The following is a 21,774-nucleotide window of genomic DNA, read 5'->3' as shown; positions in this document are numbered from 1 at the left end:
AACAAGTACTAAAGCCATATAGTCATTATTGAGCAGACAGATGGGTCCAATTATCAATAAAAAGTGAGTCTTTTGGAATAAGTGTTATGAGACCTTGAGTAAGAGTAGGAGGGAGGGTGTTATTCTCTATACTTTCTTTGAAAACCTGTAGTAAGAACGGAGCCAGGAGATTAGAAAATGATTTGTAAAACTCTGCAGTTAAACCCTCTGTGCCGGGAGATTTATTGGCCTTAAGTGCAGAAATGGAATTAGAAACTTCCTCCACCATCAGAGGGCTGTCACAATGACTCCTATCGGCCACATCAATAGTTTTTAGGTTTTTAATATTATTGAGAAATAGTGTTGAAACGTCCTCATTATATTTTGAGTTGTACAGTTTAGCATAGAATTTGGCACAAAAATTTGCCTAGGAGACAATGCCATTAATATTTAGTTGATGAATAGAGTTTGTTTTTGATCTGTATTTTTCAAGCCTGAAAAAGGAAACAGAATTTTGTTCTCCCTCCTCCAGCCACCTCTTCCTGGATCTTACAAAAGCACCCGCAGCCTTGCGTCGGTATAAACCGTCCAATCTATTTTGAAGGTCTAGTAAAATCTTCCTCCGAGGTTTGCTGATCACTTCTTCCTCAATTTAGTCATTTGACTCCCATATCTTCTCAAGAATCCTTTAGTAAGGAATTATTTAACTTCAAATAGGAGAATTTGTAAGGTATATTATCCAGTGTAAGCATTTGGATGTTAATGTGAATTGCTCCTGCAACAGGATCCTGGATCCTGTTGCGCCAAGTAAAGAGTCTATCATCTGGAAATTTTTCTCTCCAAATATCCACAACATTACATTTTCCCATGAAATTTGTAAAGTTTGTACTGTATGAAGACTGCTGCCCTGGAGGCCATCTATCAACCATATTACCTAAAGCGATGTTAAAGTCTCCACCAATGAAGAGGATTGAGTTTGTGTATTTGGAGAGCCAGAAGATAATTCTTTCTTCTAAGGAGTCATTTTCAGTTTTATTATTGTAACCATATATATTGACTGTAATGAAGGTACTGTTATTGTGTCTCATTATTGAGCAGAGGTAGTGTCCTGAGTTGTGTCAGAGTGTAACTCATCTCCAGAGAAGTGGTAATAATACAAAAATAATAAAATACTAGGCAGCATAGCAGAGAATTTATTAAGATGATTTACTAGGTACAAATGCAAGAAAAGGTGATTTCCTAATCTAAGTATGTTCTAAGTAGGTATGACATGAAGTGTTTAACAAATTTCTTACACAAATATTATAGAAATCTGTCAAAAACTTGTTTACAACTAAACGTTATACTGTTATTTCTTAGGCAGACAACAAAGTGGGTTCATGTTTTTTACCCACATTTGAGCGGGCACACAGGACTTCTCTGAGGATACAATTCAACCCCTGAAACTAAATAAAATAAATAAAATAACAAATCTGACACGCTTATTTGCAAAACTGAATCTGAAAATTCACAGATAACAATGGTTATTTTGTAGCATTACAAATCAGAATTTTGAGAGCTTGTGCACAGTGGTGGATTAACCACTACAGAACCATTAAAAGGTTATTTTATTAATTACCAATACTGTGGTTTAATCCATAAACTGGGCGGTGTAAGAAATTTGCTAAGCACTGTATTTATTGAAGATTTAAGCTTGTGTTCATTTTAAAAGCACAAAAAAAATAAAATTGTAATAACAATAAAAAATATCACTCAAAATTAATAGCACAGATTGTAAAGCAAGAAGAGCCGAAAAATAACCGATGCTAAGATGGGCTCTTTACAACGAAACCCCTGCTGCTTCACTCTGTGGTGCGTTGCTTCTTCCGGAAGCCTCTGTTGTGATTGATAGCCTGGAGAAGCCTTGTGCGCATCATCCTCTCGACTGGGTATCTCCTGTAGATGGGCAGTAACAACAGGAAATGGCAGGTAAGCGATTCAGGCAAATGGCGTTCAGAAGCATCGGGCAGCACAGCCACTCTCATCTTGATGCTCTCCATTCCCAGGAAGGGTACGCGATCACTGCCTGTGAGAAACACTGAGGATGAAAGAAAATAACAGAGGATAAGTGAAAAATGGAATCTGAAATGTTACACAAATTTTTGGCAGGACATCAAGAAACACATGTCAAGTAAGCTAAAACTGATAGACGTAAATGGAAATGTCAGCAAGCCTAATGATGAAATACTTACAAAGGAACTTTTTCTTTTCCTCTGCTGTCAGGCTCTCAAACACCTCCCAGAACACCACTATATTTGGATGCTCATCATGGTATTCGCCTTCATAAAATGTGTTCTGTTTGGGAACATAAAAATAAGGACATATATGAAATATGTGTATCATTTACATTTTTTTAATCCCACTGGCACCAGACTAGGTGTCAGTGGTGTCACTCTGCTAATTTCATAAGCAGAGTGCAAGCTTTAAATTTAATTCCTGATTTATGTTACGTTGCAAGTGTGCACACAGTCAGCTATTCTTTTTGTATTCTTTTGGTCAAACTGAACTATGGTGACACATATGGTTCAGGTGTTTTAGGGAATTCATAGCATAGCGTGCTAAACTATCCTGCATTGGCAAGGAAAATTACTCATTCAGAATATGGTGAATTAAAGAAAAACAAATCAGATTATGAATAAAAATCTTAGCATCAATATTGGCTCTCTTCAAGTTTATATCTCTTTACCTTCTTGAACACCTCCCAGTCGTAGTTTTCTTGGCCCACCATCACTGCTTGCAGCTCCTCTGGCTGGAAGAAGTCCACCACGTCCATGTTGCACACTTTGAAAAACCCTCTCTTGAACTCGTCAAACACTCTCTCCACTGATTTGTTGAAGACGTAGTTCACAAAGGCAGCTACGTATTCTTTCCTATTGATGAAAAAAAAACATTTAAAAGTATACAAGTACTGATTTATAGTGTTGGCAACATCCCAGCCAGTGTAATGGCATGTTGCAACTATAAAGAAGGGAGCACAGCGTGGATGTAGCTGTTAGATGGCAGAGAAGGAGTGCTGTGTAGACTGTTTATACACACCTGTTTGACCCGGTGACAAGTTTTCCTGGTTCATTTGGATCAAGCTCAACTGTCTCACCAGCCCAGGACACCTACCACAGATAATCACTCTGTCAGGTGAAGAAAGTGTGAAAGAAAAACAGACACGAAACACATGATTTAGTAAACTTACAGTGAAAGTAGTGTCCAGCGTTTGAACAACATCAGGGGTGTAGTCCTCTAAGATGATCCTCCAAGACCTAAAGGCACAAAAGCACTGATGAATGTTTTGATACTGTTGTTAGCACTATTTTCAGTGTATTTGAGGTTAAACGCACGGGAAATATCTATGTATCAATAAACTTCTTTTGTCATGTCATGTGAGAAAGAACGCGTTTCACTTGTGTGTTTTTAAGTCTGTCTTACTCTGCCAGCACAGGGTCAAACTCCTTCATGTCGTCCAGCGTAGGTTTGACCCTGAGCAGCTTCTTGAACAGAGCTTGTGGGAAGCGCAGGTGGATAATGTTGTGGTTGTAGAGAGCCAGGCCACACAGAACGCCAAACAGGAAGTAAGTCTTCTCCTCTACTTTTGGCTGTTTGGTCGGTGAATAAAAAGAAATTGTGATACAGAAAAATCCATTTTAAATCTGAAATTGATCATATATCTATATCTCTCTATATTTATTTTTTTATTTATTTTTTTAATCTGCTGCTTTATTTTTTTAAGCAGCACATAGATTATTAATGTAGGTTTTTTCCATAATTGGTCTTACCTTGGGAGGGAACCAGGCCACAGTCTGGCTCTCATTATATATGAACCTTTTAGATTCTGGTTCTGGAGCCATCAGCTCATCAAACACATGCAGGAAAAAGTCCCTTTTGTTGACATTTGTTGTCTTCCTGTCCTCCACAAACAGCACCTAGGACAGAAAAAAAAAAATCATGTTTCTGTTAGTTTCTGCAACTCGTGATTTTATAGAGCAGTTTATTTAATCCCATGTCCATTCTCTTCTGCTTATCGATATCGAATTACTAAAGTAATTTTATGGGCATTCATCTAAACACTTGGGTCCTCTTTTACACTTTAACGAAACACTGCTGGCCAACAGTGCTAACCCTAGCTCTAGCAATCTAGTAAAAGTAAAGTTTCATATTTACTAAAAGCTCCCTTTGAAATGCACAGTGGTCGGCTGCACTGAGCTGTCTGAAGGTGTCCTCGACCAGGTGAGATCGCCTCAGGGTTAGCTGGAAGACTGGGGCAGGTGGAGAGTCTGGGGCATGCGGTTGATGGGGCACCAAAGCTGCTTGATGAGCGAGTTGATGCACATTCTGTAAGTGCAAAAAAACCCAATTAGAAGGAAATCTGCTAAAAGATAGAAATCAGTTCCTGTGTAATTGCAGATGGTTAAAAAGGGTGAAATCTGAATCCACGTTCTACCTTCACTGTGGCTGCACAGAAGTTAAATACGGCCACTTTGTGAAGCAGGGTCAAAAGGAATGGGTAGCGACAGAAGATGGCAGGTGTGTTCACGTCATCCTTTAAGACAATCGGTCATTTAATAATGAATATCAGTAAAAAGCAGTCTGACAGAAAGTGAAATCCATACTGGACAAATGGACACATTGTTTATTTGAAGCACTTGAGTTTACTGTACTGTTTGTTTTTACCTCCTCTTTGGAGAATTGCCACCAAAGCATGATGTCAGTGTCAAGCTGCACAGCATTTGTGATTTCTTCTACATAAAAGGTGCTCAGTGGGACTTTGTAGGACTTTCCAGCTTTGTTTGCCTGGAAAAAAAAATATTTTTTAATCAAGAAAACAGAAACAATATTGTCATTTGTTAACTTTTTTTTAAACAGTTTTTCTATCTCAAGACTTTCAATTATTAGAACTGATCATATTTTACTAACAAGAGATTCCAGTTGATCTGTTAATTGAAACCAATATTTCATACCCAAAATCTAACGGTCATTAAAAAAAAAAACAGAAGTAAAGCACACAGCACTGACTTTGTATAGCAGCTTGAGGGCTTCCAGGATAAATTTGACTCCTGGGTTGTGTGTTTGTAAGAGGCCATTCTTTAGCATGAAGGCGAGAGCCTTTTTGAAGACCATGATGTGCTTCATCAGTATCGAGGGGGACAGTGAACTCCACCACTTTTCTGCAGAACACACAAAAAACATACAAAGAAATATTAAGTTTACACTGCATAAATTGGATTTCTAACATCTCCAAAACTATTATTTAGCAATAAAAAATAACTTATTATACAAACTGAAGAGATTTTAAAACAAAACAGTGTCTTACATTGAATAAATACTTTTAAAGTTATCACAGCAAACTCGATCATTATACTGGGCTAAACCAATTTATTAGACCGCCTGTCATATGTTGTTACTTTTTATGCATATAAACCGAATTTAACATTCAACTACTAAAACATTTTTTCTGTCTAGGAATGAAAGTAAATAACTATATTTGGCATCTCATTTAAAAAAAAAAAAAAAAAAAACTACAACTAATGCTGTTTCATTAAATGCTAAATTTGAAAATTCATGGATAACAACAGTACTTACATTTTAACATTAAAAAAATTGTTTTAATTAAAGAGTTTAAAGAGTAAATATCAATAGTGTTAATTAGTGTTAATTTAAAGCGGCGGTCCCCAACCCCTGGGCCATGGACCGTTAACAGCCCGTGAGTCGTTTGGTACCCGGCCGCGAGAGTTGAGGCTCGGGTGTGAAATTTATGGTTTTCATCATTAACTGTGTTTCCCTGGGTCTTTTCCCCATGTGTTATGAATAAATTTTATTTTTTGGGGTAGCAGGCCACACAGAAAAAAAATTAATAACTTACATTATTTTAGTTTTTTTCTAATCTGACTGAACAGTGTGAAGCAGGGTTTTCTGCAGTTACAGCTACCAAAACAAAATTGCGGAGCAGACTGAGCATAAGCAACACACTTCGGGTGTCATTACCCCCCATTACTCCCAGGTGGGACCATCTCGTATCAGCCGTATCATTTTATTTTGTATTTATCCGCAACACCTTAAAGGCCAGTCCATGAAAATATTGTCTGACATTAAACTGGTCCGTGGCACAAAAAAGGTTGGGGACCACTGATTTAAAGCATTTACAGCATAAACCTGACAACGAGTGGTTGACTAACAAGCTTGTTCTCCAATCTTGTGACAAAAGTCATTTACTTAATGTTTCCAGAGTCTTGTCCGACATCTTCGCTATAGTGATGGCCACAGATAGAACTGTATTCATGACATTAGAGTCCTCTTGAAGAAGCGGGCAGGTCAGAAGAATCAGGATGATCTCTGGAGATTTTAATGCAGTTCTTGACAGGTAAAGCAAGTCGCACAGAGGGACCAAGTTTACCTGCATGGAAAGGAGACCTACTGTATGAGATCACAAGTTTAAAAAAAAAAGTCGTCATATCTCAAATTGTTTAAAGAATGTTCTTAACTGATTGTTTGATCCACTGTCTTGTGAACAGCTGGTCGAAAGCTCGGCTAGCGGCCTCCAGGTCCACGGTTAAGTCGCCTGCTTCCAGTGGAAACCCACTGATATCAAACAGAGGTGAGCGGCAGCACCAACCAGTCAACCCTTAAATCTTACATTTCTAGATTAACCCCGACCCAGACAAAACCATCAGTGAAGGACTTACTTGGCTTTTGTGAAACTTGCAACAAGACTTGAACTTGTCAGGAACATCGATCCTATTTCTCTGTCGCAAAGAGAAAGAAACATCAGCAGAGACTGAGACAGTGAAGATCTTGAACATATATTTAATATAACTAATATTAAAACTGCAGTCACATAAATCTAAAAATCCCAGAATGATGATGAATTACCTTTTTGCCTCCACATTACTATGCTCCATCATCAGCCATTCTTGGAGTTTTGTCTCATCGAGACGTCCGGTTATCTGTTTGTGAACAGAGTTCTTAAAATAAAAGAGAGAAGAAGTGAGCAGGCAGAGTGACCTGTTTTCTGTGAGCAGTTAAAGCTGTAGGTGTTTGATTACCTCTGCAGGTGAAGAGTAAGCAAAGTTTGTGTTCCACCCAGCAGCTATTTTCAAGTCTGCTTAAACAAAAATCAAACAATTTCATCTAAACATTCAAAATTTATAAAGCACATAAACTTAATTTACATTCGAGATTCTGAACTATTAATCCTACTAGCAACATCTAACACGCATACATACCACTGGGCATGGCTGCTGCATCGTCAGTGGTCCATGGAAACTGAACCAGAGTGGGAGTCAGACTGCCACCATTGTGCCCATTTCCAGTTTGACCTTTAGCTCCACTGCCAAAAGCCCAGAGCTGACCAGAAGAGCCCAAAACCAGAGTGTGATGCCTGGCAGACCAAAAACAGTCCATGGCATGGGTATTAAATAGCACTCAAACTGCTTCATCAAACACACCTCATCCACCCAGGCACTTTTCTCTATGCTTAAGTGCGTTCTAGCTAACATTGACAATACAACACAACGGGGATCTTTAGCACACAGACTGTGAAACGCTATAAATGATCATGATGGTAGCCATGGTGGTGCTTATATTAAAAACAAAACATCCCGGTTTTTACCTGCCACATGCAATCTGGGAAGCAGGACCATCCACACCTGCAACCAGTTTGGGCTTCACTTCATTAGCAGAGGTGCTGTGACCGAGCTGACCTTGGCTTCCGTCTCCAAAAGTGTAAACTTTACCGTCCTGCAAAGCAAAACAACCGTAGCTTTTACTTTGTTAATCAATGGTTGGAGTCACCTGGATGAACCAGTGAAGTCAAACCTTTGTCAGCACAGCAGAATGCGACTCTCCACAGCTTATGAAGGAGACACTTAGAGGTCTGAGCGCAGGCACCATACAGATGTTGAACCTGCCTGTTAAAGCAGAAACAGATAAAAAGTAGTGTGTTTTATTTCAAATCATGCCACACACATATACACTAAGTTTATGAGTCACTAACTTGCTCTACCTTTCTCATCCACCCTGTTAACCCCGAGCTGACCACATTTATTGGCCCCACAGCAGTACACCAGGTCTGCGAGGGTAAGGAACAGACTGTGGGTCCCTCCTGCTGCAATCTGGGTTACCGCTACTCCAGCCAAAGCACAAATTATGACGGGTGTATCCTGCACCGGCACCTCCTTCCCCAGGCCCAGCTGACCATGACTGTTTAAACCCCACGAGAAGACATCGCCTCCTGGAGAGAGGTGAAAAGTGTTTTTAAAATGTTCAATTAACAAACAAATCATTAATTTAGTTTATCACATTATTATTCCTCAACCACCACAGAATATTTTACTTAGAAGTAGAATAAATAGGATGCATGGATACGTTATATAAGTGAGAATTATGTAAATCAAATTAGAAATTCAGGCGCAGTTATGGCCTTTTAATTGATATACTGCTGGATAAAGTCCTGGAGTTTAAATGGACTGACTCTCTTTGCCAAATGAGCCTCTGGACAATGAAATATCTTCAAATACTGTCAGCTACGTGAAAGAATATACGTCACACTTTTAGGGCAAGCTGGGTTTACAATACGGATAAAGACACTTTAAAAAAGGAAAAATTCATCATCAGTCATCATGTGTGGGGAAAACTGTTATCGCCCTTGTTCCATATGAACACACAAAGTTGTGTCTTACCTTTAGTCAGGGCCAGGGAATGGGAGTTTCCACAAGCAACTTGAATTATCGGTATGGGCAGTGGGATAGGCACCTTGCTGCATGATGATGGACAACAATTTGTAAAAATGTGGCAAAAAGCTTTGAACAATTGAGTGATAATTGTGCATATTATTCATGTGTCACTGAATGAGTGATTACCTTGGTCTGTGACTGTTGGGAGGTGTTGGTAACCCTAGCTGTCCATCCTCTCCTGCCCCCCAGGAGAAAACGTGTCCAGATGCACTCACAGCCAGAGAGTGGTCCTGACCGCAAGCCATCGCCACCACACGGCCCAGCCCCTCCACTTGAGCTTAGAAAGAACGACAGAAATTGCACACAAACGTGTCAGCTGGATCACATTACATGTCTGACTACAGTAGAACTTAATCATAAACAAAGACAAACAGGGAAGTTTGGGACATCCGCTAAAACCTGTGCAAAGCTTCTCATCTATAGTGTTGCAAAGCAGTAAACAGCTTACCTTACTTACCTGCGCTTTCTCTGGGTTAAAGCCAGTTATAGCTTCTAGGTTTCACAGTACATACATACATGCATACAATATGCATGCTAATGTATCAAAAATATATAATAATATGAGACAATAATATAAACCTGTTATTTATTTCTTACATTTTGCACGTGATTTATATGACTGTCCGTGTTCGCGCTTCCGTCATATTTCATATTTCTTGCTACATCTAGCAACTCTGAAGTTTCTTAGGTTTTAACTTTCGTTGTCTGCACCGACAGCACTGAAACGAAACTGAAACTTGACGCATTAAGTTTTATTTACGCAGTAAGTGTTCCGGAGATGATTTATCGCTTCTTAAGGACGCAGTATCTGATTAAAAGCCTGCGCCACACGGTCAAATCACACCTTAAATAAATATGTCCAAATACCCGTGAAAAGAAACTAAGAAAGCAATTAATCAAATAATAAAATTATAATATTTTGTTTTATTATTTTGTTTCCTTTAAATGAAAACAGCTAAACAGCCTACTCACCTATGATCTTTCCATTTTTTTTCTTCTGTCGTCCAAGTTGTCCCTGAGAGTTGTGCCCACATGACAGCATGTCCCCGTCTGCATTAAGAAATAAAGTGTGCCGATCCCCACAGCAGATCTTAGTTACAACCCCGGGGACGGTCCAGGACACGGGGCTGGGGGCCCCCTGTGACCCGAACTGTCCGCTGGAGCTGTCTCCCCAACAGAACAGCTGCATGTCTTCACCTGGACTCAAATGAGGACCTTGAGGGCTCTGTGATGGCAATTTAGCTCAGCTGATGCTGCCTTCGAGGGTTGTCGGAGATATTAGAGTCACCTCGTAAAGAAATCGACCATTCAGTCGCATATTGTATGTTTTTTTTTCATAAGGGCTACCGTGTCTAAAACTGTCATTAATGCAATTATTTAATTAATTAACTAATATAATACAGATTTCTAGGCTACAGGGTGCATAATTTGTTCTTTCCAAAAGCAGCTAATGCAAAACCAAAAAGTGCTCCACTTTACGAGGTTGAACTTGAAGGCATCACGAATAAATGTGGAGGAGGATGATACCAAATAAATAAACTACTGTGTATACTTTCAGTAACAATCAGTTCTTTTAACACAGAGCAGCTATTTTTATCTTTTTTAAATTTTTATTTAAGAGAACAGCAGTTATTGGGAATACAAACCATGATGCATTCATGCCAAAGTGGTGTTGTGTTTACAAAATACACACAAAAAGAGATTTATCAGACAGTTTGGTTTTAGATAATTGCAGCAAATCTCCTGCCTGTGCCAGCATACACCAAACATGTTTAATATTTATACATCGATATATACAGTTTACAGTATTATGTACTTACAAGAATTTATAATATGACGCTCTTCAATGTGTGATCTATCTGGCCCTGTGTTAAAAAGTTAACCTATTAACTGCTAACAACAGAATTCATGGTTTCATCAGTTACAGTGACTCGTCCAGATCCTGAAGCAGCAAAGCAGCCCCAGACCATTACACTACCACAAACCACCAGGTTTGACTGTTGGTTCTTTTTTTATGTGTTGTGTTAGTTTTACACCAGATCAAACCTTTTAAAAAGTTCAGCTTTTGTCTCATCAGTCCACAGAACATGCTCCGAAAAGTCTTGGGGATCGTCGAGATGTTCTTTGGTAAATGTGAGACGACCCTTTGTCATAACATCTCATATTTCCACCACAAAGACAGCTTTTTCTGATGTGTGACGAATCCCTCGATGTTCCTGGGCGTTTCGCTCGACTCACATGTGTTTTTAAAAGGCTCTTTGGCCTCATGAAACTTTTCTGAGCCTTTTGCATCCCACACAAAACGTTTGTGAAAGGTGGGATTTGTTTTTTGTGACTTCCTGGATGAGTCATTGGTATGTCGACCACTCCTTCACCGTTTTACAGCTGTGGATGACGTATCTCTGTGTTAGTCCAAATGCCCTTTCTAGACTGATAGATGTCAGTGACTATGTTTTCTGAAGTTTCTTTGCTTTTTAAGATCTTTTAGCCTTCTTCACTTTGTCAGACAGGTTCTGTTTAAGTGATTTCTTAATTCAAAAGGTCTGGTAGTAATCAGGGCTGGTAAATTCATGATTTAACAAGGGGGGAATTACTATTTCTCACAGGGTCATGTATAGTTGGATAGCTGTTTTCCCTCAATCAATGTAATTGGTAAATAAAAGCTGCATTTTCTATTGACTCAGATGATCTTTGTCTAATATTAAAATTTGCACATTCTTTGTTCAGAATCATATAATAATCTTAAGCCCATGTAACATTTGGTGTGTCTTGAGGAAACCAGCTGAATGGCGTCCTGTCAAAGGGACATTGCTTCAGCTGGCCGCTAGGATCTTCCCAGCACCTGATTGGCTCATCCTCATCGACTGTGACATCTGAAATGTAGTACACACCTACAGACCCATCCCCAAAGCCCACAAACACACAGTGCTGCTCACAAATAACCAGAGCTAGTGGATTCTTAGACAGATGCACAGCTCCTAATCTCTCCCCATCTGAAAGTCGCGTGACTCGGAGGATGGGCCTCGCATGCAGGTAGCAGTCACAGCTGTCCTCCAGCCCGGAGGGCGTGGTTATGTAAGCAACATAGTGTCCAGTTTTGTCCAGGCAGGCTTTAATGACAGGACCCTCGACTTTGAATGAGCACAGTGTGACTCGAGACAGATTTAAGAGGTTAATTGCGCCGCTGTCAATGGACAGCAGTGCGTAGCTGCCATTGGAGGACATTTGGAAGTCCTCAGGCTGACAGTGAAACATGTGTGGCAGCTGAAAGTGCCAGCACACAGTCTCCTCTGCCACCTTCCACGTGTACACCGTCCCTGAGGCCGCCATCACAACCACAAATTCTGGGTGCTGTGAAAGAGTTTGGAAAGCGACAACCTCCTCAGAGCTTTCCACACAGGAGAAACGTTTGCTAATCGAGCCCGACCACAGACTGGCAGCCAGCAGGTCTCCATGGCAACAACCGAGCAGGTAGGTGCTCTCAGGTGAAACCTGAGCATCAGATAGGTATGGGTGGATGCTGCACACGATATTTCCTTGCGCAATCTTGAAAACCCGCGAGAGGCCTCGCTCAGAAATGCTCACTCCAAAGTTGTTATTAGGGGTGATCAGGATGTCTCTAGCTCTGCTGCCACCGATGCGGAGGATATTTTCACCTGTTTCCGTCCGCCACACGTAAATATCTCCAGCCGAGAGTGACACCAGGTGGATGCCGTTTGGGGAAAGCTGCAGTTTTTCCACAGGCCCAGTATGCAGGAAGTTAACATGTGGAAGTCCCGTGTCTAGACTCCACTTCCACACCTTCTCCGACCCATCTCTGGTGTAGAACCACACGCCTGTTTGCTCCACCACCACCTCCTTTACTCCACCGCCCATTTTCTGTGCACTTCCTGCAGCATCAATCATCTCGGAGTCCCACACTGTCAGGCAGCCATCGTGACTGACACAAATGACATCTGAGGCCATTTTGAGGAGTGTGTGTGGCTGCTTGTTCGTTTCTAAGGAGAGCACACACTCCCCACTGCTGACCCTCCACACCAAGATAAAGGTGCAAGTGTCTAACAAAGCCAGGAAAAGATGGCCATCCTGGGAGAGCACAGCTTGAGTGAAGGCTCTTCCCTGTGGAGCCAAGAACTGGTCCCACAGCTCCCAGTTACAAGTATCCCACAGTGAAGCCTGGTGGGCTTGACACATCAAAAGAGTATTGATTTCACTGCAATAATCTGTACTGAGTATGTTAGTAGAGTAACCCTGAGTGAAACTTTCTTTCACAAGTCTGGGTGGTTGTGTATTGGCTGCCACGTCCCATAAAGCTACACTTCCAGTCCTATCAACACATGCCATTTCCCTCTTGTCTTCATGGAGGATGATCAGCGTAACAGCGCTGTGGTTTGAGTTTGAGCAGGTGCTAAGCAGACTGCTGGATTTCATGTCAAATACGGACACTGTGCCTTCCTCCTGCCCACAGTACATGAAAAAACCATCAGAGGAGAACACTGAACAGGTCACAGGGCTCTGACACTGGAAATGAGTTAGGGTTTCACTGGAGATGTCAAACACGCTCACAAAACTCTCATCTTTCCACCACACGGACAGCGTTTTCTGATGTGCGACGAATCCCTCGATGTTGCTGGGTGTTTCGCTCGACTCGCACGTGTTTTTAAAAGGGTCTTTGACCTCGAGAAACTTTTCTGGGCCTTCCACATCCCACACGAAAAGCTTGCTGCAGCTTGTGGAAAGCAGGAGGAACGGACCGCTGCTCTTCACGCCTGCAAACTTTAACTCTGTCTGCTCGCATCTGAGTGACAGTTTGGCCACATCATATCCACACCCTTTCCAAATCCAAGCAGAGCCTTCATCTGTGATCTCGGCAACAACCCCACACTTTGTACCGGCGATCTCTCTGACACAAACGCCCTTATTTATGTCATCGTACTTTAAGTACTGAATGTGGGGAACACAGGGAGGACTGGGGCAAAGCACTATTTCTAATCCACTTCCTCTCCCTTCCTTGATTTCCCTGACATAACCCTCAAGAGCAGGAAAGACCTCCAAATAGGGAAGGAGGTTTGTCTCCATCACTGAGGGCAGCTGCAGAGGTGAGCTCTGCAGGAAGCAAGCAGAAGACTTCAATGTGCTTGCTAGTAGCAGTCTTTCTCTTACAAACTTAACCTGAGATGACTCCTCTTCAGTCTCCAACATAGCTAGCAGATCTCCAAGAAGACCAGCTCGAACCATAGCCTGGTGAAACCCAAATGACAGCAACAGCACGCACTCAAACTCCTTCCACCTGCCACTCTGCTGCAGGTGATACGGCAGTTCTACGATTTTTCTCACATTCACCCGACCACCACCTTTGATTGAAGTGAATACAAACGGCTGGCTGGGTTGCCGAGTGTCTGTGTGTGTTTTTAAGGCTGCATCCTTGTTTACGCCTGACGTCTGTCCACTAAAATAGTCGGCCATCTCAGAATGAAGCCTTCTTCTTACATCAGGAGCGTCTAAATACCTTTTCGCCACGACCAACTTGAAATGCCTGCTCACCCAGAACAAAACCAGGGAACCTGCAACTTTCCGTTGGATAAGAAAGCTCTTTAAATCCAAAAGAAGTCTCTCCACATCGACTTGTGGGACTGTCATCTTAAATGAAGAGCCTTTGTGCGGCAAATCTTCCTTAATGGACAGCAAATCGGCGAGCTCAGCCTCTGTGAGCCCAGACCTGGAGATGGTGAGGTAAGAGACGGTGCGAGCCACGATGGAAGAGAAATGTTTCTGCTCAAGGTGATCCAGGAGCGCAGAAATAGATGAATGAACGCTATCGGGGAGAGATGACTCAGTCACATCGGAATCTGAAGACAAGGAGAGAAGAGGAGAATTATTTAAAAGGCCAAGTGGTGCTATCCTGATTTTTTGGGGGGGGTATTTCAAAAAATGCAACTTGTGAAGACAAAAGTACTCTGATCTAAATAGTTTCATTATTATTCAAAAACAAATCTATGAAAAACACACAGCCATGTGGAAAAGAGCACTTTCATGGGACTCCATGCAGTTTTGTGACAAACTAAGTACACCCCATGATTCAGCAGCTTGAAAAGACACCTTTACAGTTTTTTCTGATAGCTTAAGCACATTTTTTGTAACTATTGGCTAATTTTGCAAAACTCTTCACACAAATAAGAAAACCTGTCACCCAATAATCAAAACATTGTAGTTCTCTTGCAAAAGCAAACACAGCTGGATTAACTCTTCACACCTTCGTAAAAATGGTGTTTCCGTATCAAACAGTACACACAAGCCATCATCTACTAAGCACACAATGCGCCAACTGCACACTGATGGTATGAATACAAAACACATCTGGCCTTTGCTTTCTCTGTGCACAAGGTAGGCTATGTCAGTTTGAGCTCATACTTCTGTCATAGATCCATAAGCATAGAGGGATCCAAACTTCAAGTACTGGTGTTTATTCAAACACATCAAAACAAACACAAGTGTTTATTTCCAGGTATAGGATTATTTGCAATCGCCATAATGACTATATGGGTTACTTGGTCTGCAGTGAACATGCTTCCTCTGCCCCAGCATCTGGTCATCTAGCAATTCTGTAAAGTAACAATTTCAGTATTTTTACATCAATGGTATTGGTGTGTTTCTCATTGGCATATGGCAGTGCTACAAATCTTTGTGCGAAGTGACTGTGCTAACCGATTCTCATTTCAAGATGTCCTTATGGTACTTGCTACAGTGTAGCGGCTCGAGTTAGGCTGGACCCGTTGGCCAGCTACCCTCAGGGTCATTCCACGGTTGATGACATGGTCCACTATTGTAGCTCTGATGTCATCAGCAATTCTATTTCTTACTCTTCCTACCCTTCCTCTCCCCCTTCCTCGTCTTCCTCTTGTTCCTCCTTGTCCTTGTCGTCCTCTTCATCCTACTTCTTCACCTCCACGTCCTCTTCCTCGGCCTCCTCTACTTCTCACTCTTTCTGCTCCCTCCATTGTACTCCGCACACACAGCTTACCTGTATTATAGTGCTTAGGCTGATTGCAAAGTGAACTAATTATCTAAAAAAGTTTTCACATGTGAAAGTGTGCCAGACAGTTGGCAAATTAGTGTTAATGATAGCCATACATGTGTATACTTTTGCTAGGAGTGTGTTGGAAATTTGGTAATTGAGTGTTGTGCAGTGAATTGTGCCTACAGTTTTGCAAAGTGTGTGTTACAAAATTGCAAACTGAGTGCAAAGCAGTTTTTGTGCTTTTAGTTTTGCAAACTCAGTGAGTGGTTTTGCTATAAGTCTGAATAGTTTTAGAGATTGTGCTACAGGAATCACAGGGTTTAAGCATTCAGAAAAAACTGTAACAGCAACAGCTTGAAGTGTGACTTTATCAGCGTCTCACGTCGCGAGGTGTGCGCATGCAGGAATCAAGCACAGAATGGCAGTGGCAACCTGGTCGACCGCATCCTGTCCGCATATCCTCCGATGCACTGTGAGATACATCATGTAGTTTGATGACTTGCAGGAGTTGTGAATGAATTTCTGCCTGCTTTTTCTTGAGAATGGTGCTTCCGTTCATTGAGGTTTGTGGGCATTCATTTACGCACAGCTCTCTTAAGATCCCGCTACAACATTTCAGTCAGGTTGAGGACGTTGACTGGGCTGTTTGCAAGACCTCTATTCTTTTCTTTTTCAGCCATTCTGTTGTAGATTTGGTGCTACATGATGATTATTGTCCTGCAACATAAGTATTTAATATACAGAGGAATTCATGGTCAAATCAGACAACTGCAACGTGCCCAGATCCTGTTTCTGCTAAACAAGCCCAAATTATTATCACACCTCCACCACTGTGCTTGTTCCAGAAGTCTTGTGGTTTGTTCAGATGTAACTTTGCAAAGCTAAGTCTTGCTGTCTTTGTAGAGAGAACAGGCTTTCTCCTGGTAACCCTTCCAAGCTAACCATTTTTGTTCGGACTGTTTCTAACTTTACTGTACATTTAACATGCTAACTGAGACCCGAGAGTCTGAGATGTATCTCGTGTATCTTGTTTTTTTGGTTTGTTTGTTTTTGCAGTTTCCAGCTTCTGTTGCGATTCTAGTATTGTGTTAAGACTCCAGACCAGCAAACTGCCAAAACTTTTATAGAGGTGTTCACACTTGCTGATGATCACCTTAGCACCTTAGCATGCTTAGCAGCGTCTGGCTATTCCTGTGAAGCAATAAGGGTGTACTTAGTTATAACGCTCTTTTTCACATGACTGTAAGTGACCCACATCACATGTGGGTTTAGTCTTTGTGTGGCATTTGTAGCTCTGAAAACAAGACTTATTCCTTTGAGAAACTGTATTTTTGTTTACTCTATTAGTAATACCAGAGCGCCAGAGCGAGGTGTGTGCATGAAGGAGGCGAGCATAGAGCGGCAGACAACAGCGAGCGAGAGCCTGGTTGACCAGAGCTTGTTGTCCAGACGTCACCCTCCTTCCTGAACCTTTCAGCAGAGATGCCAGCATCTGTACGCTCTGTTTCCTGTCCACCAGTCCCAACTGTATACACAACCTTCCTGTACACATGTCCTCTGATACACTCTGAGATGCATAGTGTAGTTTTATGGCTTGCAGGAAGTGTTCTCGATTGGAGGAAGCTGTGACGATGAGTTTGACAGCGGGAGGAAGGGGCCTGGGAAGGCACTCAATGATTTGAAGACCAGTGTTGTTTTTGAGTTGATCTAATCCATCAAGAATAAGGACAAGAGGCTTTTCAGTTGAAGGCAGGTGGCTGATGAGGGATGAGAGGTGTTCTTTAAGTTCAGACAGACAAGCGTCGGGTTTTATGTTGCCAAAATCCAGCTGTCTTTGATCTGGATGTTGAGCGGTACTCCAGCTTTGCTTGCAGTCAGAAACATGCTCTTTGGTGCCACCCTCATGTTGGGAATCCAAAACAGATGTTTGGCTACAGCTGGATGTGACCTCTCTGGGGTCGGTGGTACTGCCAGGATCATCCAGGTCACTGCAGTGGCTAGCATCCTGCTTAGACAAGGAGTCAGTGAGATATCTACAGGATATCTGATAACACAAGCTCGACAGCAGATGCTTTGGTGAAGCATTAATTGATAGGTTGCAGAAAAAACTGATCACCACAGGATCGCTGTCTGCAAGCCAGTGCTTCATCTGTGGAAAGAGAGAGATAGCTTTAAGCGTCAGTGAAACATATGCACACAAAAGGCACAAATTCTTATTACAAATTATATATAAACACTATATGCCTGCTTCAAATTTCCCTTTGGTCCACCTACCTGCTGAGTGCAGTGTGCTAGCAGGACCGTCTTTCCTGTACACGGGCCTCCGGTCACTACCAGAGGGAACTGATGGTACCTCTGCTTCACATAGGCTCTGACCTGCAACCAATAAGAGCAGAGCTATGCTGCAGGTGTATAAATAAGGAAAAATGAATTATACAAACATGTCATGTTTTAATATTTCTAACTGCACACAGAACAAAAGTGCCTGTATTGTCAATGTAAATAGTATATTTTAGTCTGTAAAGGCTAAAACCATCCTGACCTTTTCCTCCTCGGGCTGAATGACGTCATAAAACCGACTGAGGATGTCACACAGCTGCTCCTGTTCGGCCTGCTCTCGGGATAAAACGTCACAGAGGGGAGAAGGTTCTGCGCTTTGAGAAACGTTCAGACCGTCAGTCATCTGCACAAGGTCACAGTACACCTGCTGGCACAGAGAATCAGCATAGCCGCGCCTCCTAGCTGATGTGTAACCATGGCGGCGGTCGCACTCTGTGGTGATGGTGTAGACTAGAAGTTGGCGGGAAGTGACGAGATGAGGGAGGAAGCACTCACACAGCTCTGACAGTAACTTTTCGTTAGTGGGTGATGAACTCAGAGTGGCATCCTGGAAATAAAGAAGAGGGAACTTTTCACAGTGGACTTAAATAAAAAGGGTACAAATTGTGAATTCTACATATCCCTTTAGTAAAATAAAGTTTCAAGAGTGGTCAGAAAGATTAAATTTTATTTTAGTTCATCCTTTTCCTGACGTCTCCCATAATTAAACATGGTGTGGCGGGGCGTGGTCTATCGTTGTGTGCCTCAACTTTACAGGGTCTAAAAGTCTGTGCTGACTGCTATAAGGTTGTTGTTGTTGGAGTGTATATTCGGCTGGCGACTGGAAAGCCGCAGCTGCGTGATTGTGTACAGCAACCGCGTCAATAAAGATGGTGAAAAGCATGGAAACGTGGTCGGGTCTGTTGTGCATCTACTACACATGGCTTTTACCTCCAACTTTGACTGTAGTTGTATTTTCACAGGTCCCTTTTGTCTCTCTGCTTTTGCATTGATGATCTTGTGGACATAGACCAAGCAGCGTCTGCCGATGTCACTCTCAGGACAGCTTTCCAGAGCATAATGCAGATCTGCATCGAGGGCTGGAGACAAGTGGTAAAGCAAATGTTTACTTACACAACAAAAATTCCTTCCAACTACAGAAGATATTCCAAGGCATAGACGGAGGCTGCCCATGACACTAACAACAGTGGATTATGACAAATGACTTGACACACACACACACACAGCTATGTGGGGTATTTCACCTGATCTGTAGAAGATTTTGGCCCTCTCTGGGGTCATGCTGCCACTTTGGACACACAGACTCACAGCTGCCTGAAACAGCTTCCTCAGTTCTTCCTCTTTAGTCTTGGTTTTGCTTTCCTCCTTCACCTTATTTCTTTCCTGCTGCGGAGGGAAAATATCCAGTTTATTAAAGCATTATAAATATAAATCATCCTCACATACACTATAAACACAATGTACTTGATTTAAGGACAAAATGTGTGATTCGATGGGATGTTTCTAAAACCTCAATAAGATTTTAAATGATGCATAATACAAGTTGAAATCGCATTACTTTATATTATATAACATTCTAGTTCATAATTAAAAAATAAAGTCATAAAATTATACCATCGACTTTAATTACCAGAGAATAGCTGCGTCTGTGCGGAGCTCTCAGGCAGTAGGTCGTAGGGATGGTGTTCTCGTCCCTCTGATAAACTTTCTCCAGCTCCTGTGTACTGACGCCAGCCTCCTGACACTGCTGCAGCAGCAACTGCAGCTCTGACACCTCCACCTGAGCGGGCACACGGGCTGTGCCATACTGATGCCCTACCAGAGCCTGCAGCACCACCGTGTGGTCACAGGAGGAACAACAGCACGGGGAACTATTGTTTAGTATGGTAAGCTGGTAATTTATTAAGCTGATTACTATACAGAACATCTGCTTAAGAGACAACTGTGTGATGCTACACGTGTGATTTTGTGTCTTTTACTTATATTGGAAAGTGTTTCTATTATTTTGTCCATTTGTTGACACGGCTCAATGACAGAACTGTTCTGCAGCCGTGATGATAAGTTTAATTTAAAAAGGAGAACAAACATAGCACAGTGTAGATGACTTTGCAAAGTCCAGCATGCTCCAGAAAGGGTGAAAAGCTTTTATTTTTAAAGTTCATAATACTAAAAACTGATAAAATTCAACAATAAAACTTTGACTACAACTCATGGCAAGGTGCTGATGTCCTTTAGAGCATGTCATCATTCATTGTACTGAGAAGTAAGGGTCAGTCTGAGATCCTGTTGGTTTACACTTGAGATTCTCCCCAAGGACTTTATTTACCAGTAAAAAAGGTCCAGCTGAGCTTCCTCTGCATTCATGTATCATCTGATGCCTGGTGTCTTCATCTGGCCAGCGACTGGGATCACTGGATTCAAACGGGTCTATCACCTGCCGACATAAACACACTCAAGAGTTAAAAAATGTGGAGTGGAAATAATAAATCAAGAAAGCTGAGCCCAGATCCAGTGAGAGCAAGCGTCTAAGGTGGGGTGAGGCATCACGTTCTTTATTCTGTCTGCTGATTGCACACACCACAATGTGCTGACTGAACTGTCCCAATGTTTATTTAATACACATGAACGAAAACCAACACAGACAGTCGCCTCACAGCTGCTCATTCTCTTTGTTGTCAGATATAATTAAGGCACGTTATTGACTGCATCAGTGGCCTCAGGGAAAACGGTGGAAGACTAAAAGTACAAATACCTGCAAGCAGCTAAAATGCTACTGCTGTCACCCCCCGTCGCTGGCGACATTACGCATGGGTGTCTTTGTGATGGACCACACGGAATATTAATGAGACTTTACTTTTATAGCTTCAAGATTTTGTGTTTTCTATCTTGTTTCTCTAATAAAGAGATGCACATTTCAAGGATCTTTCTATAAAGAGTAAAAACAAAACCTTTAATTTAATTACAAACAACCTTAAAGCAAAGCAGTTTTACAACGTGTCCTCCAGTGGACCATATCTAGTTCTCTTCCCAGCAGTAAAAGTCATTAGTGTGAGCATTTATGCCATTAAAGTAATCTCGTTTTAATGTATAAAGCAACAGTGCCCACATCCTTCCTTAGCCTGTTTATGGCTTTAAAAGAACAGAAAGAATTCCCAAGAAAAACACAACTCACACGCACACTCACATCTACTGACATGTTTTCGATGCAACAGGAAGGTTTTAAAAAAGTAAAGTGTGTGCTCACCCTGACATCCAGTGCCAGCGAGTGTCTGCAGTGCTCTCTGAATCTGGGGAACACACTGTCCCTCAGAGCTCTACGCTCCACCACGCTGTCTGTACACAACACAAACAGGATGCACCTTAACAAGAACTCAAATGACACAAGAAAACATGATACAATCTAACATGCGTATTTTTTTAAAACACACCTAGTTACAGCTGCCTTTCATATTAGGAATCACCGCCTACCTTCTGGGTTGGAGCACAGGTAGATTTTCACACAAGATGTGCTGAAGCCAGAATCCAAAGGGGATTTTCCTCCGGTGTGCATGCCTGATAAACAGCTGCTGTTCAAATAACAAAACACAAGGAGGGAAAACTCCTGGCAGGAACTTATCGCGCGTCCCAAACGGAGAGCAGCTCTGTGTCGTCTCTGCTGCTGTGTCTCATGTTCCTGCA

The 21,774-nt window shown here is 41.8% G+C and overlaps 2 protein-coding genes across 4 annotated transcripts; both read right to left on the bottom strand.

Annotated features, from left to right (window-relative positions):
* Window positions 1-1,125: 1,125 nt before the first annotated feature.
* Window positions 1,126-9,992, bottom strand: LOC146559619 (putative E3 ubiquitin-protein ligase HERC6). 3 transcript variants are annotated; one of them, XM_085245723.1, is made up of 23 exons: window positions 9,711-9,992; window positions 8,865-9,015; window positions 8,685-8,761; window positions 8,009-8,236; window positions 7,822-7,913; window positions 7,616-7,743; window positions 7,230-7,384; window positions 7,050-7,108; window positions 6,877-6,968; window positions 6,690-6,749; window positions 6,489-6,585; window positions 6,220-6,400; window positions 5,023-5,174; window positions 4,681-4,800; window positions 4,451-4,549; window positions 4,171-4,341; window positions 3,786-3,932; window positions 3,439-3,605; window positions 3,206-3,272; window positions 3,055-3,125; window positions 2,705-2,888; window positions 2,211-2,313; window positions 1,126-2,056 (listed from the first exon to the last, which is right to left on the bottom strand). In XM_085245723.1, exons 1-23 carry the CDS (start codon window positions 9,925-9,927, stop codon window positions 1,821-1,823), a joined length of 3,054 nt encoding a protein of 1,017 aa, XP_085101849.1. In that variant the 5' UTR covers window positions 9,928-9,992; the 3' UTR covers window positions 1,126-1,820. The 3 variants fall into 3 exon arrangements, with proteins under 3 accessions (XP_085101849.1, XP_085101851.1, XP_085101850.1); XM_085245725.1 differs by lacking the exon at window positions 9,711-9,992 and adding an exon at window positions 9,336-9,491 and having other exon boundaries at window positions 1,127-2,056; XM_085245724.1 differs by having other exon boundaries at window positions 1,128-2,056; window positions 7,050-7,105.
* Window positions 9,993-10,339: 347 nt separating this feature from the next.
* LOC146559618 (NACHT and WD repeat domain-containing protein 2) lies at window positions 10,340-21,759 on the bottom strand. The gene is made up of 10 exons (XM_085245722.1): window positions 21,565-21,759; window positions 21,341-21,429; window positions 20,423-20,530; window positions 19,727-19,921; window positions 19,341-19,482; window positions 19,027-19,175; window positions 18,299-18,643; window positions 18,031-18,132; window positions 17,110-17,905; window positions 10,340-14,587 (listed from the first exon to the last, which is right to left on the bottom strand). The coding sequence occupies exons 1-10, from the start codon at window positions 21,644-21,646 to the stop codon at window positions 11,481-11,483; spliced, it is 5,115 nt and encodes a 1,704-aa protein (XP_085101848.1). The 5' UTR covers window positions 21,647-21,759; the 3' UTR covers window positions 10,340-11,480.
* Between the last annotated feature and the right edge of the window lie 15 nt (window positions 21,760-21,774).

The sequence above is a fragment of the Mchenga conophoros genome, linkage group LG14, assembly GCF_057382185.1.
Source record: "Mchenga conophoros isolate Kocher_MC1m ecotype Shallow Benthic linkage group LG14, M_conophoros_male_GT1.1, whole genome shotgun sequence".
NCBI lineage: Eukaryota > Metazoa > Chordata > Actinopteri > Cichliformes > Cichlidae > Mchenga > Mchenga conophoros.
This window is presented reverse-complemented; position numbering and strand designations above follow the sequence as displayed.

Coding starts and splice junctions, on each gene's coding strand:
- LOC146559619 (XM_085245723.1), bottom strand. CDS start 9,927: ATGCAGCTGTTCTGTTGGGGAGACAGCTCCAGCGGACAGTTCGGGTCA. Junction 6,586..6,689: donor GCAAGTTTCACAAAAGCCAA/GTAAGTCCTTCA, acceptor GTTTGATATCAG/TGGGTTTCCACTGGAAGCAG. Junction 5,175..6,219: donor CAAGACTCTGGAAACATTAA/GTAAATGACTTT, acceptor TGTGTTCTGCAG/AAAAGTGGTGGAGTTCACTG.
- LOC146559618 (XM_085245722.1), bottom strand. CDS start 21,646: ATGCACACCGGAGGAAAATCCCCTTTGGATTCTGGCTTCAGCACATCT. Junction 19,483..19,726: donor ACAGACGCAGCTATTCTCTG/GTAATTAAAGTC, acceptor TTCCCTCCGCAG/CAGGAAAGAAATAAGGTGAA. Junction 18,133..18,298: donor TTCAGCCCGAGGAGGAAAAG/GTCAGGATGGTT, acceptor TATTGGTTGCAG/GTCAGAGCCTATGTGAAGCA.